Consider the following 19,213-nt stretch of genomic DNA (forward strand, 5'->3'; position numbering starts at 1 on the left):
TGGTTACTTAGAAGTTTTGGCAGTTATATAAATAAAACTGCTATAAATATCCACGTGGAGGTTTTTGTGTGGACATAAGTTTTCAGCTCCTTTGGGTAAATACCAAGGAGTGCAATTATTGGATCATATGGTAAGCCTATGTTTAGTTTTTAAGAAACCGTCAGACTGTCTTCCGAAGTGGCTGAACCATTTTGCATCCCCACCAGCGATGAATAAGAGTTCCTGTTGCTCCACATCCTCCCCAGCATTTGGTGTGGTCAGTGTTCCAGATTTTGACCATTGTAATAGGTGTGTGATGGTATCTCATTGTTGTTTTAATTTATATTTCCCTGATATATGATGTTGAGCTTTTCATATGCTTATCCATATATCTTCTTTGGTGAGGTGTCTGTTAGGGTCTTTGGCCCATGGGGTTGTTTTCTTATTGTTGAATTTTAAGAGTTCTTTATGTTTTTCTGACAGTAGTTCTTTATCAGATATGTCTTTTGCAAATATTTTCTCCTTGTCTGTGGCTTGCGTTTTCACTCTCTTGACATTGTCTTTCATAGCGCAGAATTTTTAAATTTTAATGAAGTGCACCTGATTGGATATTTCTTTCATGGATCATACCTTTGGTGTTGTAACTAAAACAGCATCCATTGCCATACCCAGGGTCATCTAAATTTTCTCCTGTGTTATCTTCTAGTTTTATAGCTTTGTGTTTTGCATTTAGGTCTATGATGCATTTTGAGTTAATTTTTATGAAGGGTATAAGGTCTGTGTTTAGATTTATTTGTTTGCATGTGAATGTCCAGTTGTTCCAGCACCATTTATTGAAAAGATATCCTGTGCTTTTAACACCATCCAATAGTGCCTTCCCCTTCTTCTAGTGTGTAGATAAGTCTTGCATATACTGAGGAAATGACTTTTATTTGGAGTGAATAACTTTGATTGGGGGATTTCTTGGGAGAGGTCTGTGCCTTCTATCACTTCAATGGTGTTGAATTTAGTGCAGTTTGGAACAGAGAAGGATGGAAGTGAGTTTTGCCAAGACCCTGATAGTAACACTTCAGACATAACATTAAACATTTTTTGATTGCTTTAGTACTTAAAGCAATCAAACAGTACTTAAGTAGAGTATTTCCTTTGAATTTTTTCCTGTTCTTCAAATGTGAATTAAGGACTATTGTATTTCAAATACTCTACTTCTGCTGCAGTGTTTTCCATATCATATTTTGGTGATTTATTTGTGTGACTACTGATTTACATTACTGTTTGCCAACAGTAGAATGGAAGCTTACAGCAGCTTGTTTATGTTCATATTCTTAACATAGAGTACACGTGTGGCATGGAGGGGGCTTTCTCCTTTCTCATCTCTGACCCACAGTGTTCATAGGTAGTTGATTATAGATGTGATCTTGATAAGTTCTTATTACTATTTGGTAGTCAGTACTTTGCCCTGCAAGTATGTATTCCCCATTTGAATTAGTAGTTGTAAAAATTATTTAAAAATCAGATGCTGAGCCTAAATTAAACAAGTCTTCCTCCAAGTCAGGTAAATTCAGTTTAAAATTCACTTTCTGTAAAGGGTTATTATGATTAACTTCTAGTGACATTTTGATTTTAAAGTTTTTCTTTGAAAAGGCAGATACCTCCTCCTTTTTTCAAAATCAACTTTCCAGGAAAAGCATTTTTTAAAAAATTGCCAGTTTATGTAATTTCAGATAGGTAAGTTATGAATTCTACCTGGCAGAGAAGTTGATAGGCAAGTTGAATCTGAAGACACTTCCCTTTCTCTTTATGCTTGATGCAGTTCAGTATTAAGTTCAAAGGGTTGGCAAGGATGTGGAGAAATCAGCTCTTATACACTGCTGCTGGGTATGTAAAATGGTACAGCCACTGTGGAAAATAGCCTGGCAGTTATTCAACAGAGTTATCATATGACCTAGCAATTCCACTCCTAGGTATATGCCAAGAAAATGAAAACATACGTCCACACAAAAACTTGTGCGTGAATGTTTATAGCAGTATTATACACAGTAGCCAAAAAGTGGAAACAACCCAAATGTCTATGTCAGCTGCTGAGTGGATAAATAAAAAGTGGTATGCCTATACAGTGGAATATTATTTGTCAATAAAATGAATGAAAATACTGATACATACTACAACATGGATGAACTTTGAAAGTATGCTAAGTGAAAGAAGCCAGTCACAAAAGACCATTTCATTTATATGAAATGTCCAGAATAGGCAAATTTATAGAGACGGAGTAGGTTAGTAGTTGCCTAGGGCTGGTGGGGAGGAGGTGGGATGGAATAGGAGGGTGACTGCCTAATGATATGGGGTTTCTTTTGGGGGTAATGAATATGTTTTAAAATTGCTTGTGGTGATGGTTGCACAATTCTGTGAATATATTAAAACTATTGTGCAGTTTAAATGGGTGAATTATATGCTATGTGAATTATTTCAATAAAACTGTTAAAGTCAAATGGTTCTCAGGCATTAACAGTAGCCCTTTTATATTGTTTCTTCATCCTGGCAGTGAAAATAGTTTGAGTTGCACAAGAGCACAATTCCATTTTTATTGATTTATACTACTTTGTGGCTAAATATATTCACTAGTGATTATCATGTTTCTGTTAGTTTCTAGTGCCAAACTAAAAAGAAAAAAGAACTGGTTTGGAACAGCAATATATACAGAAGTAGTTGTAGATGGAGAAAGTAAGAAAACAGCAAAATCCAGTAGTTCTTCTAATCCAAAATGGGATGAACAGCTAACTGTGTAAGTATCTGGTATATAAAGAATGCAAAATTTTCAAAAGAGAGTGTGCTTCTTGGAATGTTTTTCTTTTGGTGGTGTGTTCTGGTTTTTTTTTGGTAAGATGACTTCAGAGTAAGAATGCTATTTTCTAGTGTGACTAGACAATTTTAAGTATGAAAAAAATTTTGGTTTATTTTATTTTATTTAGAAATGAAACATAATAGTCCTTGTTTTTGCTTTACAAACTAATGTTTTCTATATAGCGATATTTTTTCTTATTGTCTTATAAAAATAAATAGGGCAGAAAATCATTTGGCATTTCTGAAATATAATGTTATAAATTTGTGTATAGTAAAAGTGTTATAACCAATGCAATCAGCTGTCTTAAATCTTTAGGTATTAGTTCGAGTAGAAATTGTGTTAATTTGAAGTCTTAATAAGACTTTTGATGTATTGCTGGTGTTTTGGTTTGTTAATTACAAAAACTTTTAATCTGGGTATTAAAGTCCTAATGTACTTGAAAGTAAATATTTGTTTTTATTTATAATTCAGGTAGTTTACTATTTCATATAATATTTTTTCCTCAAATAAACTGAATTCATGGCTTTTTCAAAATTATTGAAGTAAATCGTACTCTCCTGTATATTTGTTATAATTTTACCCTTACAGAAATGTGACCCCACAGACTACATTGGAATTTCGAGTTTGGAGTCATCACACTTTAAAAGCAGATGCTTTATTAGGAAGAGCAACAATAGATTTGAAACAAGCTCTGTTAATACACAATAGAAAATGTAAGTTTTTTGTTCTAGTCTTTGTTTCTTTAAAAGTTTATTTTAGACACTTTGAAAATATTCTGAAGTCCAAAAGCAAAAAAAAAAACGTTTTGTGTTTAAAAAGGAGGACTTCATTTATTGCCTATGATTGCTTTTAAGTTTATAGCATTATATGAAATAGGAAATATTTACCCTGGCATTTCTCTATCCAACAAATCTATACAAAATAATTCCAGCCATCTATGAGTATACCCGGTTATCAGTGACCATCAGTGATTTATTGTATACTTAAAGACTTGAAAAAAATGATCATTATCTGAACCTACTCTACTTTGTTTCTTGGCTAATAACAATTTTGTTTGTACAAAATAAATTCTAACTCTTAAATTTTCTTTTTTTATTATCTAACTAGTTCATTTTAGAAAATATGGAGAATATAGAAAATCACAGAGGAATATAAAAATCATCTGTAATTTTTACTATCCAAGGATAACCATTCCCAATAATTTGGTCTCTCATTCATAGACGTAAATTTTTTTTTTCTTCTTTGTATCTACTGGTTTATCCTCTTCTTTTTTTCATTTAAAAATATAATATGAGCGTTATGTTTCCATCATATTAAATTTTTCAAGTGTGAGGATTCTTAAAGTAGTTTAAGCTTCAATTATTTGTAAACTCCCTCTCATGGTATGCAAAAACTTGGGGATATATACATGTATTTCTGATTCTGAGGAGAGAGTTCATTGCTTTTATCAACTTCTCATAATACTGTGTGATCCAAAGACTATTAAAAACTGGACTCCTAGTTTATGATTTAACTAATTTATTATTTGACATTTCGGTTTCTAATAGTTCACTCAAACTAATACCACTCTAAATCTTTATGTTTATCTTATTTCCTTAGAAATTTTCTTACTCCTAACAGATGTGCTAGGTTAAGGGTTAAAATGCTAATTTTTAAGATAAGTTAATTTTTTTAAAGTTTTTTCAGTTTTTAACAAAAAAAAATTCATGTGTAACTGAAAAATCTGTTTTTGATGTAGTTTTTGGACATAAAGAGTTATGAGTCAAGAAAATGTAAAAGCCACACTAGTTTTTATGTACAGTGATTTTTTTTTTTTTAAATATTCTTTTAGGCACTGAAAGTTTAATTCCCTGCTGTGTCATGGCTTTTGGTCATTCAGTTCATCTTGGTTACAGAAATAAGTAGTAGGTCTTGTAAACATACAGTACCTTGCTTGGTCTGATGGTGGCTGGATTTGTACTTTTTTCCAGGCTGTATGACATTATTGGTATAAATATGTCATACCTCAGTTAATATGTTATTTCAGAACTGATTATTTGGTTTCAACTATTTATATGCTATTTCTGGTCTGGATTAAGCTTTTGCATGGGACCTCTTTTCTAGTACAAAAGTTATTTCTCATAATCTCACAATCCAGAGATAATGAGTGCTAATATTTTGATGAATTTTTGTCTACATGTGCATGTGTATAATAATCGAGATCATACTCAGTTTCATGTTCTTCTTAGCTCTCAGTGTTATATCATGTGCATTTCTCTGTGTAATTCAGTGGTATTCTTTAAAGCTAATATAGTAGTTTCATAATATTTTATCACACACTGTAATTTTTAAACCATGATCCTACTGTTGCCACTTAGATTGTTTCCAAATCAGTTACATTAGATTGTACTGAACCTTCATAACAAAGATTATAATATTTATCTGCCAAAGTAATTTTGTAGGAATGTTGTAATGTCTATATACTTGGAAATGAAACTCATAAATTGTATAGACTTAAAGCTGTCTCTCATGATTTAATTGAGCAGAATATACTCAGAGGAAAAATAAAATGTTATAAACATTTGTGCGTGTCTGAAGTCAGTGGCTTCAGAAATTGTAGTAGCAGCATCTTATATACCTTAGGCAGTCAGTAATTTGTTTTTCTTTTTTTGAAAATTGAAAAGTTAGTTTTCCAGGGCTGCCATACCAAAATACCACAGACTGGGTCACCTAAACCAGGGGGCCCCAACCCCTGGGCCACGGACCAGTAGCTGTCCGTGGCCTCTTAGGAACCGGGCCTCACAGCAGGAGGTGAGTGGCGGACGAGCCTAGCTTCATCTGCGGCTCCCCATGGCTCGCATTACCGCCTGGACCATCCCCACCCCACCCCCCACCCCCCAGTCCGTGGAAAAACTGTCTTCCATGAAACTGGTCCCTGGTGCCAAAAAGGTTGGGGGCCACTGGCCTAAACAACAGAAATGTACTTTCTCACAGTTCTGGAAGCTAGAAGTCTGAGATCAAGGTGTTGACAGGGTTGGTTTCTTCAGAAGACTCTCTTCTTTGCTTGTAGATAGCCATCTTTGCCTTATATCGTCACATGGTCTTCCCTGTGGGTGTGTGTGTGTATCCATGTCCAAATTTCCTGTTCTTAAAAGGACACCAGTCATATTGGATTAGGGCCACTGTGATGACCTCGTTTTAACTTAATTATCTCTTTAAAGATCGTGTCTCCAAATAAAGTCCCCTTCTGAGGTACCAGAGGTTAGGACTTAAACATGTGATAAACATATGAATGGAATGGGGTTGGCGGGGGGACACAATTCAGCCTATAACAAAAGGGAAGTAAATTAATTTCAAAAATTTAAAGCTGTGCTAGAATCGCAGTGCTTTAAAGGCAGACTTAAATGCCTATGGGCATTAATCCCAGTCACTCATTTCATTGATTAAATAAATAAATCTAAGTGAATTGCTCAAGCAAGAAGTAATTGCAGTTTTGACTAGAGCGCAGGTTTTCTTATTCTTAGTTGCTTAATTTTGAATAGAAGTAATGGGAAGTTACCATGGTTCTAGACAACCTGTAGAATTTATAAATGTACTCATAATTGATAAAATCCTTGGTTGTCTTTGATTCAGCCTCTTGGTTTAGCACTTGGACATGTCCCTCTTCAAATTCATGAGGCTAATTTCTTCCTATACTCAGGGCCTTGACATTTTTTTCTCATAAGTTCATGTTTTTATGTATCCCTTCTCCTGATATATTTGGGGTAAGGGGCAGAGGATTATTAATTCATTTGAATAGGTTTTTTTTTCCTGAATATATTTACTTTCAGCCTTCATGGTATAGTATGAATTGTTACAGTCATCTATAGCCTTAAATTAAATTCTCAACTAATGCAACATAAAACCATCTGTATTTTCCCAGTAAAAATCCAACTGCAGCTTACTAAGGAAGTTCTTTCGCTTCTTCACATTTAAATCCTAGGGAGCCTTCAAGTCCTTAACCTTCATTTGTTTTGTGTAATAAGCCTAGTTGGATGGCGTCCAAACCCATGCAATCCTCTGATACATTGTGTCAGAACTTCTGTGGATTTAACCCATCATTTGCACCTCAGCCTTTAGTTAGTTATGTGTTGGGATCACTTGAACACTGTTCTAAATTATGGAAATTATTTCATTGGCTTTGCAGAAATATTTTTAGCTCTTTTTCTTTATGTCAGTAGCATTAGATACTGATATATGAGGTATATTTCTTCCTCTCAAACCTACTATTTCTTAAATTGCAAAGGAAGAATCCTTCTGTTGTCAAAAAGTGAAACACTAGTGGTAAGGACATATTTTAATCAGTAATATACTTTTGCAATAAGGAAGAGGGTCCAGCTTGATCTGAACTCAGCTTCAGTTTATACGTAGGTAATTGGGCCTTTCAAAGGAAGAATGAGGGAGCAGAGAGAGGGGTGAGTGGAAGCTAAGTGGAGTTAGGGAAGTGAAAAATTACAAGAGTTGATCAGTGTGAATGCAGTTAGGCCAGCTTTCTCTATTATTTAGAATTTTATTCTCCCACAGAGACTAAGACCGACTAAGACCTATCCTTCCTCATGATTACATTTCAGACGAATAGCTTTCAGGTGCCTGAGTAGGAGACACATATACATCTTAAAGGGACAGAGGAAGGATCCACCATTATAAGCTGTTTTAATAAATGCTTTTAGAAAGGGTGGCCTGTCACAGGTGTTGCCTTGATCAAACAGTAAATTCTTTCAAGGCAGGAGAGGGTCTCCTTGAGTTGTTAGAAGTCTTTTAACTTTGGGGAGAGTAGGGTGGATAAAATCTTTTGTGCTGAGAGTTTGCAGTTTTTATGGGCCAAGGTTGAGGCCTAGTGGAGAAGGTGGCTCAGAGGAGCCTGAAATGAATTTGGGCCAGGAGAAAATCTTTGTCATCATATTCATGGGTGAACAGTGTAAGAGCAGTGTAGCTAATTCCAAGGTTGAAGTGAATACAGAACTTCATTTTATATTTCAATTTTGAAACTGACAGAGCCACTTTAAACATTCCAGAGAGGAGTCAGATGGCTGCCTTTCAAACACTGGAATTACACTGGTTTTTTTTTATTTTTAAATTTTTTATGGTGTTAGTAGCTTTTGTCAACAAAAGTATTTTGAAATCCATTAAAATCACTTCAAGTTGAATTATGTCCAAAATGATTTACAGTGAAAATTATCTCTTTACATTAAATGGTAGGGAAACAGAGCAGAGAAATGTGTCATTTATGATAGAAGACAGAACATAGTCAAATTTAAGTTTATTAGCCTTATTTACTTAGTCAATACTAGCTTTTTTGTTTAATTTACTAAGTCTTAAGTTCTCTTTTTAAAATTTACTTAGCATCAGCACAAACTAAGATATTTTAAGCCAAGGTTTTGAACGGTTTTTTCACTACTGGTGATAAATGCATTTCTGTTCTTTAGAAAGATTTTTAGGATTGAAATTATTAGGTGAAAGGGAATGAACAGTTTTAAGCCTCTAGCTATGCATTGCTGTCTAGTTGCTTTCCTGAAAAGTTATAATAATTTGTACACAAAATGTAGCATCTGAGAGTGCCCATTTGGAAATATATGCCCCACTAATAGATTTTTTTTAAATGTATATTTTTCTTACCAGAGTATTTCTTTAACTATTAATAAAGTCAGATGTTTATTGATCATTCATATTTCATCATTTGTGATTGTCATGTTCTTTGTACACTTTTTATTGATTTCTTTTTTTTCCTCACCGATTTATAAAAGCTCTTAGTTTTTTCTCCCAATCATTTGCCTCTATGTTTTGTCCCCGGTTTTTGTTTTTGTTTTTGTTTTGTTTTTGCGGTACGCGGGCCTCTCACTGTTGTGGCCTCTCCCGCTGCGGAGCACAGGCTCCGGATGCGCAGGCTCAGCGGCCGTGGCTCACAGGCCCAGCCGCTCCGCGGCACGTGGGATCCTCCCGGACCGGGGCACGAACCCGTGTCCCCTGCATCGGCAGGCGGACTCTCAACCACTGCGCCACCAGGGAAGCCCCTTGTCCCCAGTTTTTTTTTTTTTTTTTGTGGTATGCGGGCTTCACTGTTGTGGCCTCTCCCGTTGCGGAGCACAGGCTCCGGACGCGCAGGCTCAGCGGCCATGGCTCACGGGCCCAGCCGCTCCGCGGCATGTGGGATCTTCCCGGACCGGGGCACGAACCCGTGTCCCCGGCATCGGCAGGCGGATTCTCAACCACTGCGCCACCAGGGAAGCCCCCCAGTTTTGATGTATAGAAGTTTAATATTATTTCAGTCATTAAAGTTTATTCATTTTCCATTGTTATTATTCTCAAAGAATCCTTTCCAGTCCTTATATTTAACAGTTATCTATTTTCTTCCACATTTTTTACTTTAATTTCTTTTATAAATTCTGAAATTTACTTTGGGAACCTAACAGATTGACTCATAGTATGATATAATGGAAAGACTTAGGATTCAGAAGACCTGGTTATTCTTTTTTTTTTTTTTTTTTGCTGGGCCTCTCATTGTTGTGGCCTCTCGCGTTGCGGAGCACAGGCTCCGGACGCGCACGCTCAGCGGCCATGGCTCACGGGCCCAGCTGCTCCACGGCATGTGGGATCCTTCCGTACCGGGGCACGAACCCATGTCCCCTGCATCCACAGGCGGACTCTCGACCACTGTGCCACCAGGAAAGCCCCTGGTTATTCTTGAGATTGTTACTTACAAGCTTTTGTAACCTAATGTACTCGTTCTTTTCTAAAATTCTGTTATAATCATATTTATGTGTATGTTTGCCAGCCTCCAAAGTGACCCTTATACATTCCTACCTTCTGCTATTTTGTACATTTGTGTAGTCCCCTCCCCCATCGAAACAGATAGAATATGCAGAAGTAATGGTATATGACCTCCAAGACTTGGTCAGTGAAGACATTTCAGTTTTTGCCCTGTTCTCTTAGATTACTCACTCCAGGAAGAAAGTGACCGCTGTGAAGACTCTCGACAGGTCTGTAGAGGGGCCCAAGTGGAGAGGAACTGAGGCTTCTTCTCAGCAGTCAGTCCCACATTGTCAGCTCTGTGTACGAGCCACCCTTTAGGCAGATTTTTCCACCCCTCCCAAAGTGCTGGCCCACAGAAACTGTGAGCAGTATTAAGTGGCTATTGTTATTTTAAGTGACTGAATTTTAGGATAGTTTGTTACTTAGCAGTAGATAATACTGTGTGCAAGAAAAAAGTAGCTTCAGAATGTGACTCTGAGTTAAATCTAATTCTGTAAAATGCCTTGAAAACCAAGATTTTTTTTTTTTTTTTTTTTTTTTTTTTTTTTTTGCGGTATGCGGGCCTCTCACTGTTGTGGCCTCTCGCGTTGCGGAGCACAGGCTCCGGACGCACAGGCTCAGCGGCCATGGCTCACGGGCTTAGTTGCTCCGCGGCATGTGGGATCTTCCCGGACCAGGGCACGAACCCGTGTCTCCTGCATCGGCAGGCGGATTCTCAACCACTGCGCCACCAGGGAAGCCCGAAAACCAAGATTTTTGAAGATCTCTTGTTTTCCGTGGGGACAGAAAGAGTGTGTGTTTTTGACAAGTCCCTGATGAAAGAATAAATTGTCTAGTCATATATGTAGCTTCCTAGAAACTCAGGTTCAGACTGTTCTTTTCCCCAATTAAAACTAAGGAAAAATGTCTAGGAGGTAGGAAATAATCAGCTACTGCCTTGTAAGTTTCCTGAGGATGGCTCTATCTTAATAGTTTGTTTTAAATTTTATTAAGCACCTACCTTCTGTCAGGTACTGAGGATAATCACTGAATTAGCTGAATAAGATCTCTGCTGTATGGGAGACTTCAGTTTAGTTGGGGGGATGGACCCCGCTGCCCCCCCCACCCCAATTCTGGTAAGTCCATTGAAGGAAATAAGAGGCGTAATGGTAGGGAGGAGGTCTACTTTAGGCTGGTCAGGGTTTATCCTGCTTTCCCAGAGTGCACTATCTGGCACACACTAGGCAATCACATATTGAATGGGTGAATATGTCTGAGTTGGCTTGTTTATACTGTAATAGAATAGTACCCTCATATTCCAGCCCCCCCCAACACACACATAGAGAGAATTATTTATGTGATAGTCCTCCCAATTTTATGACTCAGAAATGTTATATCCCAATCTCCCATGTTATAATTGTGAAAGGCTAGATGTGAACAACCTCCCACTGCAGAACAGTTAGGTCCTGGATAGGACAAGTTTCTGTGACATTGATGAGTTTTGCACAGAGGCAGGGTTGGTCTCCAAGGGCCCTCTTCTTCCGAAAAAAAAAGCAGACAAAACCTTATGAACTAGAGCTAGATTAGTGGATGATGCTGATAGCACTTTTGGTTGACAGCCAGCTAGGGGAGCTGAGCTTAGACTCCTGTAGTCTTGACTCTTGGGGTACCCTCACACCACTGAAAGAATAAGAAACTGACCCCGCCTGTACTAAAGCCCAAAGATTACCCTTAGATTAATATCAGAAAATGAACTCACCATCAATGATTACAAATTGTAAGAAGCCACGCATAAGCAGAGGTTGGCAAACATTTTCTGTAAAGGACCAGATATTTAGGCTTTGCGGGTCATATAATCTCTCTTGCACCTATTCGGTTCTTCCATTGTAGTTGGAAAGCAGCCATAGAAAATATGTACGTGAATGAGCATGGATGTGTTCAAATAAAACCTTATTTACAAAAACAGGTAATGGGCCAAATTTGGCCTATGGTCTATAGTTTGCTGACCCCTGGATTCATTGATATCCAAAGCAGGATGATAAAGAGGAAGTCATGCTTTCATCAGAGTGAAATGCATGACACCAAAGACCAAAAAAAGCAGCTATGGAGAAAAACAGGTCATTTGCAAAGATTTGTAAATCAGGCTTACATAATTAGCAGCAATAGGATAAGATGGTGGAAAAATATCTTCAAAGAGTTGAGAGATCATTATCAATACAAAGTTGGCGTGCCCAACAAATCTTTCAGGATGAGACTCCAAACATTTACAGATTTTTTTAAAAATGAGAGAATTTACTGCCAACAGACCTACTTTAAAGTGATTCTGAAAGGCTATTCTTTTTTTTAAAAAAATTGGAATATGGTTGATCTACAATGTAGTGTTAGTTTCAGGTGTACAGCAAAGTGAATATATATATCCAATCTTTTTTAGATTCTTCCCCCGTATAGGCCATTCTTTAAGAATCTACTCAAAGCCTATTGAGTAAAAGGCTATTCTTTAAGAATTTACTCAAATAGCCAAATATTTTAGGAACGAGAGCTAAACCTCCAAATTCCAGATACTTTAAATAGAGAAAGGTGGTGTAGCTAAGAACTTTCCTAGTGGTTTTACATTTGAACCTTATGACTTTTCCCTTAGTTTGATGCTTCTATTATCTCCATTTTGTAATGAGGAAACTGAGGCTTTAAGTAGCTTGACTACTTACTCAAATACAGCTAGAAGTTCCTGAGCTGGAATTAAGAACCAAACCCCCTGACTCTCCTGCAGAAATTTTGCCTTAACCACAAGTCTTATATGGTACCTTGGGCCAAAGAGCAAGTTTAGGCAATTACTGAGCTTATCATTCTAGATATATTTGTATATTCTCAGAGGTTTATACTGTGCAAAGGGGCAATTAAAGAGGATATTGAAAGTATGTGGTAGAGGGAAAGGAGTTATTCAACTAGGTGAGAAAGGAAGTGATTCTGGTGTAGTATAGAAGGGCCTATAGATAAAAAACACAAATAATTCTTTCCACATGTAGCTGTCAAGCACTGAATTAGAGTAATTCTTGATATGTAGTTTTGATTTCTAAAACATATATATATATATTTTTTGCGGTACGTGGGCCTCTCACTGCTGTGGCCTCTCCCATTGCGGAGCACAGGCTCTGGACGCGCAGGCTCAGCGGCCACGGCTCACGGGCCCAGCCGCTCCGCAGCATGTGGGATCCTCCTGGACCGGGGCACGAACCCGCGTCCCCTGCATCGGCAGGCGGACTCTCAACCACTGCGCCACCAGGGAAGCCCCATATTTTTGTATATAAGTGTTTAAATTAGGTTTGTTTTTTTTTTCCCCCAGTGGAAGGAGTGAAAGAACAATTAAAACTTTCCTTGGAAACCAAGAATGGTGTTGTGCAAACTGGTGAATTAACAGTTGTACTTGATGGACTGGTGATTGAGCAAGAAAATAGAACAAACTGCAGCTCATCTCCAAACAGTAAGCTAATACCTTCATGTGTTTTCAAAATTTGAAGGAAAAAAAAAAAACAGCAACAAGTATATAAAAACCTAGTGTCTTTCTTTTTTGTCATTCAGTGGAAATACAGCAAAATGGTGATGCCTTACATGAAAATGGAGACCCTTTGGCAAGGACAACCACCAGGTAGAATGTTTTATTTTAGTATTTGTGACAAAGTTATGTAACATTTCCCACATAGGAAGTTTTTAGCCTTAGTTTAGAGTTTGCCATAGAATTTAAAAGCTTATATCTAAGCATATCATTTGGTTGAATTCTTATCAAAGTAGTTTTTAGAAAAATAACAGCTTTAATGAGATAATACACATATCATAAAAATAACATGTATATTTCAGTGGTTTTTAGGTTAACAGAGTTGGGTAACCATCACTGCTGTCTAATTTCAGAACATTCTTACCACCTTCAAAAAGAAACTCTGTACACATGAACATTCTCTCTCCATCCCTCTTTCCTCCCAGCTCCTGGCAGCCACTAATCTTCTGTCTCAATGGATTTGCCTGTTCTGGCCATTTCTTGTAAATGGTATCATATAATATATGATCTTCTGTTACTGGCTTCTTTTACTTAGCATAAGGTTCATCCATGTTGTAGCAAGTGTCAGAACTTCATTCTTTTTTATTGGAAATGGCTTTTAAAAGTCTGTATTTAGGCATATTTTATCAGTAAATAGAGTCAGATAATGTGGGAAAATGGTTATCTTATTGCTGTCTGAATTGGCAGCTTCCTGTAGAAGATAAATGGTGCACAGATTGCGGTCTCCCCTCAGAGATCATCCTGCCATCTCTGTGATTCCCATACGTTCACATTTGATGACAGTTAATAGAGACTTCCTGTTTGAAATAATTTGTATTAGAATAAAAGCATGTAGTAGCTCAAATATAGTGGAATGAACACCTGAAAATATGAAAATATATTGCTGTGAAATTGACTTGCTGCATTTGAAAAAGCATGCCGGTATATGACAAAGGGTGACTTTTATTAATCTACAGTTACTAATATTACTCCTAAATTGCCATTAAATGATTTTCACAGAGCACTTGAACAGATCAGTATGTCTTCTGAATATATATTTGGCTTAAAGTTATTTAGTATCTGCATTATAATTTACACTGAGAAAATTCAAGACTGAAAGGGTACAACAGGTAGATTAAAATGCATTAGCGTGTGTGCATGTATATATATGTACATATATATATCTGTTCTTAATAATTTTTGAAATACAATTTTAGATGGGTAAAGGAGCTTGAATCACTACCAACCTAAAACCTAATATTGTTTATTGTATAGTAACACATTTTGAATCAAAGATCAGTTCTACAGCACCAGGAGAACTTGAGTTGGGTTCTCTTACTTGGACTGCCAGATCACTGATCCTTGCTGGGTGGCTTGGGAGGGGTGCAGAAATCAGAATCACTTGGGAAAATGTTCAAAACTTTACGTGCCTGAAGTTCCTCAACACGTCTCGTTCCAAATATATAGGTGACAAGAGAAAGTATCGTTTATCATCCAGATACTTACTGAGTGCCTGTTTGGTGCCAGACATTAGTCCAGGTGCTAAGGATACAGTCCTGTTCCTGTGAAATTTTCATTCTGGTGGGGTAGAGATAGTTAGTAAACAAGTGAAGAAATAAATTAGCTAATTGGAGGTAGCGATAAGAACTATGAAGTCATTGAAACACAGGACAGGGTGACAGGAATGTAAAGGAGCCTGTGTTTTTTTTTTTTTTGCGGTACGCGGGCCTCTCACTGTTGTGGCCTCTCCCGTTGCGGAGCGCAGGCTCAGCAGCCGTGGCTCACGGGCCCAGGTGCTCCGCAGCATGTGGGATCTTCCCGGACCGGGGCACGAACCCGTGTCCCCTGCATCGGCAGGCAGACTCAACCACTGCGCCACCAGGGAAGCCCAAGGAGCCTGTTTTAAAGAGAAATGTCAGGGGATCATCTTTGAGGAAGTGCCATTCAAGCTAAAAGTAAAAGGCCAAAAATGTACCATCCATGGAAAGATTTCAGGGAAGAGCATTCCAGACAGAGGAAATAACAAGTAAAAAGACCCTATTTCTAGTTAATTTATGCTCTTCAGACTCTTCTAACTCTAGAATATATTTAACCTTTCTTTGATAATCTTCTAAGTCATTATAATTTTACTCCCTGTATCTAATAATTTATAATAAACATTTGAAGACTTTTCAGCATGATTTTCATATAAAATTAATTTACTAGTATATCTGCTGCAAAGTAGGCAAGGAAGAACTTGGAAAGAAATAGATCAGAGAGATAGATGGGTTGGGACAACTGAGATGTGATCTGATTTATATTTTTTAAAAAATTAAGGCTGCTCTCTGGAGAAGAGATACAGGGTGACCTGTGTATGTGGAAAAGCTCTCTTGGTCACTTACATGGTTATCGCCTAATTCCCTGCCAAAATGTTTGACTTTGTAGTTGTAGATATATTTATTTCTTTATTTGCAGTAATGAATACACTGTAAATTTTTCTAACTCTGGGATATAATATTTAGCTTTTTCTGATCATCATGTACTCATTATTTTAGTGCTGGTAGATAATAACTTGTGATCAATTTTTAAGAATTTTTTGGTCTTTCAGTATTCAATAAAGTTCCAATAAACAGTTTGGAATTGATTTTTATAAGTTTCATGACCTTTTTGAAGATAATTTCAGAGAATTTTAAAATAAATATTAATATTCTTAAGACTATTTAAGTCTAAGACTATTTAAAATGTACAAATTGAACATTGGTTTGAGGGACTGAATTCATTTTGACTTAGTATATTTGTATATCTCAATATATTGATACATGTATCTGACAGTGTGGATATACTTAGAACTGAAAGTAATTTAAACTTTAATATAGCAAAGTTTGTAATAGCATATAAAAAATAACCTGTTAAAGTAATCAGGGTATCTTTTGTTCATTATTCTTTATACCTATCATTTTGCTTCAATGTTAAGAACTTGGTAAATATTTCTTATGAAACTTCTGATGAAAAGTTATTTAATTGTGGACTTCCGTGGTGGCACAGTGGTTGGGAGTCCACCTGCCAACGCAGGGGACACAGGTTTGAGCTCTGGTCCAGGAAGATCCCACGTGCTGCAGAGCAACTGAGCCCGTGCCCCACAACTACTGAAGCCTGTGTGCCTAGAGCCCGTGCTCCGCAGCAAGAGAAGCCACCGCTACGAGGAGCCCATGCACTGCAACGAAGAGTAACTTACCCCTGCTCGCCGCAACTAGAGAAAGCCCACACGCAGCAATGAAAACCCAATGTGGCCAAAAATAAATAAATAAATAAGTTATTTAATTGTACTTAATTCATTGAAGTAAGGCTTTTTTTCTTCTTTTTTTTTTTAAAGGTTGGCTGCTGAAGGTACTAATGGAATAGATAATCACGTACCTACAAACACTGTAGTACAAAACTCATGCTGTTCATATGTAGTTAATGGAGACAACACACCTTCATCTCCATCTCAGGTTGCTGCCAGACCCCAAAACACACCAGCTCCAAAACCACTCACATCTGAGCCTGCCAATGACACTGGTAAGCATGGCTGCTTATGACACATTGTTTAAATGAAAACTAAATTTTATGAATTTATACCTGTACTTTTCGTATCGTACAATCTTTCTTAATCTTCAGTTTTATGAAAGGAACGTGAAGATTACAAAACCTGAAATTTTTTCTAGTAATTTGAATTTTTCTAGATTATTTAGGAAGATATTCCAAAAATGTATTAGTTTAGCAATAGCCACACATTTCACTAAGCAAGTACTTACTTGATAGCTAGATTCTTAGGCTGTATGCTACAAAAAATACTATTTAATTCATAATATAGAATATATTTCTAAAAGAACTTGAGGGAATTCATTGATTTGTTAGTAATGAATGGTTCCTTTAACCTGTCTTTTACCATACAAATATTTACTTCTTGGCACGTAACTTAGTAGTAAAATGTACTGTGAGCTGATGTAACTCTCCAAAAGTTTTATATTTTCTAAGAGTAACTTATTCTATTATAGAAGGACTGCCCAAGGAAGATTTTTTTTCTATAATCCTGTCTTTCAATGGATTCAGCTGTAATATTCATAAATCATTTTTTGTTTGATCTTTATAAATTAGATGAATTTCTTGAAACTCAAATCTTAGGACTTGCTTCAGATTACTAGCATATGTCTTGGGGTTAAAGTTGGAATCCTGTTATTTTCATTCCAGAGCCTATATTCTTTCCTTCATCTATGGGAAAGTATTAAAAAGTAGAAACATGTAAGGAAGTAATTTAGTAATTAAATGAAAATAGATGGGTTTATAGATAAGACTATTGTATATTTATACCCAAGATTGGGGGGATATTTACCATGCATTTTGTGAGTTTTTTGTAAATGTGGGAACTGACATGAATGTTTTTTTGAAAATTTAACTTGTTTATTAATGCTGCCCTTTTTAAAAAAAGATAGACTTAAAGATCCTAAGTACCCACAGTAAGTAGACTTATTAGTCATTAATTTAAGGTGTCTGGAAAATGCAGAGAAGATAAACATAACCAGGGTTATGTGAGCAGAATGCATTTATTTTCTGATTCTGGTATCTTTTCTAGTAAGAACATTTGCCTCAGATTTATTAGCAAAAGGGAAAATGAAACATTTTCGATTATTCAGGATTGTCTCTAAATTAAGAACAGACCAGGGCTTCCCTGGTGGCGCAGTGGTTGAGAGTCCGCCTGCCGATGCAGGGGACATGGGTTCATGCCCCAGTCTGGGAAGATCCCACATGCCGCGGAGCAGCTGGGCCCGTGAGCCATGGCCACTGAGCCTGCGCATTAAAATAGCTCCTATTGGGAATTTCCTGGCGGTCCAGTGGTTAGGATTCGGCGCTCTCACTGCCAGGGCCCTATTTGATCCCTGGTCAGGGAACTAAGATCCCACAAGCCTTGCGGCCAAGAAAAACCAAAAAGCAAACAAAAAAACCAGCTCCTATTCCTGATATTCCATCTTTTATGAATCTATATGAAAAGGTACCATAATGTGACCAACAACCTCACTAATTCCAAGAGAGTAAATACAATAGTGAGTTTGCTATAACTCTGACTTATATTATCTCCCCTAAATTAAATTTACAGTTTTAAAAAATAGTCTGGGAAAAGTACCTATGGGAAGGACAAATAATTTATTTTTTTTTTAAATATCACACATAGAAAAATGGCTTATCTGAGTACCAGAGTTCTTAACAATGAATCTAAGTCCATTGCTTTTGGCCTATGGATTTTTAGGTTATCAAATAATTACACATATTTACCCATACCAAAAACCACACACACACACACACACACACAAAAACTAGTTATCTACCCATAAATAAATTTACATTATAAGCATTGTAACTTCCTTGAGAACACTCCAAAGAGTTGTAAAAAATAAAAATAATACCCTTATGTGACCAGGCTTGATTTGTTATATGGGATTATCATTGGATTCAGAATGGTAGATCCAATTCCATTATTTCTGGAAGTAATTAGATAGTAGTGCCAATTCTTGATTAAGTCTACTCTTTTTTTTTTTTTTTTTTTTTTTCTTTTTTTTTTATCACCCTCTCCCCCACCCTCCCTATCCCACCCCCCTAGGTGGTCACAAAGCACAGAGGTGATCTCCCTGTGCTATTCAGCAGCTTCCCACTAGCTATCTAATTTACATTTGATAGTGTGTATATGTCCCTGCCACTCTCTCACTTCGTCTCAGCCCACCCTTTCCCCTCCCCATATCCTCAAGTCCATGCTCGAGTAAGTCTGTGTTTTATTCCCGTCCTACCACTAATCTCTTCATGACATTTTTTTCCCTTAGAGTCCATATATATGTGTTAGCATATGGTATTTGTTTTTCTCCTTCTGACTTACTTCACTCTGTATGACAGACTCCAGGTCCATCCACCTCATTATAAATAACTCAGTTTCATTCCTTTTTATGGCTGAGTAATATTCCATTGTATATATGTGCCACATCTTCTTTATCCATTCATCTGTTGATGGACACTTAGGTTGCTTCCATGTCCTGGCTATTGTAAATAGAGCTGCAATGAACATTTTGGTACATGAGTCTTTCTGAATTATGGTTTTCTCAGGGTATATG

The 19,213-nt window shown here is 36.9% G+C and overlaps 1 protein-coding gene across 6 annotated transcripts in view; it reads left to right on the forward strand.

Moving 5' to 3' along the window:
- Nucleotides 1–19,213, forward strand: part of WWP1 (WW domain containing E3 ubiquitin protein ligase 1) — a 122,974-nt gene that overhangs the window by 41,342 nt on the left and 62,419 nt on the right. For 4 of the 6 annotated variants that reach the window (XM_059043562.2, XM_067017542.1, XM_067017544.1 and 1 more), the window contains 5 exons: nucleotides 2,623–2,761; nucleotides 3,410–3,534; nucleotides 12,909–13,046; nucleotides 13,145–13,211; nucleotides 16,450–16,634. In XM_059043562.2, the coding sequence (XP_058899545.1) occupies nucleotides 2,623–2,761; nucleotides 3,410–3,534; nucleotides 12,909–13,046; nucleotides 13,145–13,211; nucleotides 16,450–16,634 (654 nt within the window). The remainder of the gene's footprint in view (nucleotides 1–2,622; nucleotides 2,762–3,409; nucleotides 3,535–12,908; nucleotides 13,047–13,144; nucleotides 13,212–16,449; nucleotides 16,635–19,213) is intronic. The other 2 variants (XM_067017546.1, XM_067017545.1) reach the window with 1 other exon arrangement.

Source organism: Kogia breviceps, chromosome 17 (assembly GCF_026419965.1).
Source record: "Kogia breviceps isolate mKogBre1 chromosome 17, mKogBre1 haplotype 1, whole genome shotgun sequence".
NCBI lineage: Eukaryota > Metazoa > Chordata > Mammalia > Artiodactyla > Physeteridae > Kogia > Kogia breviceps.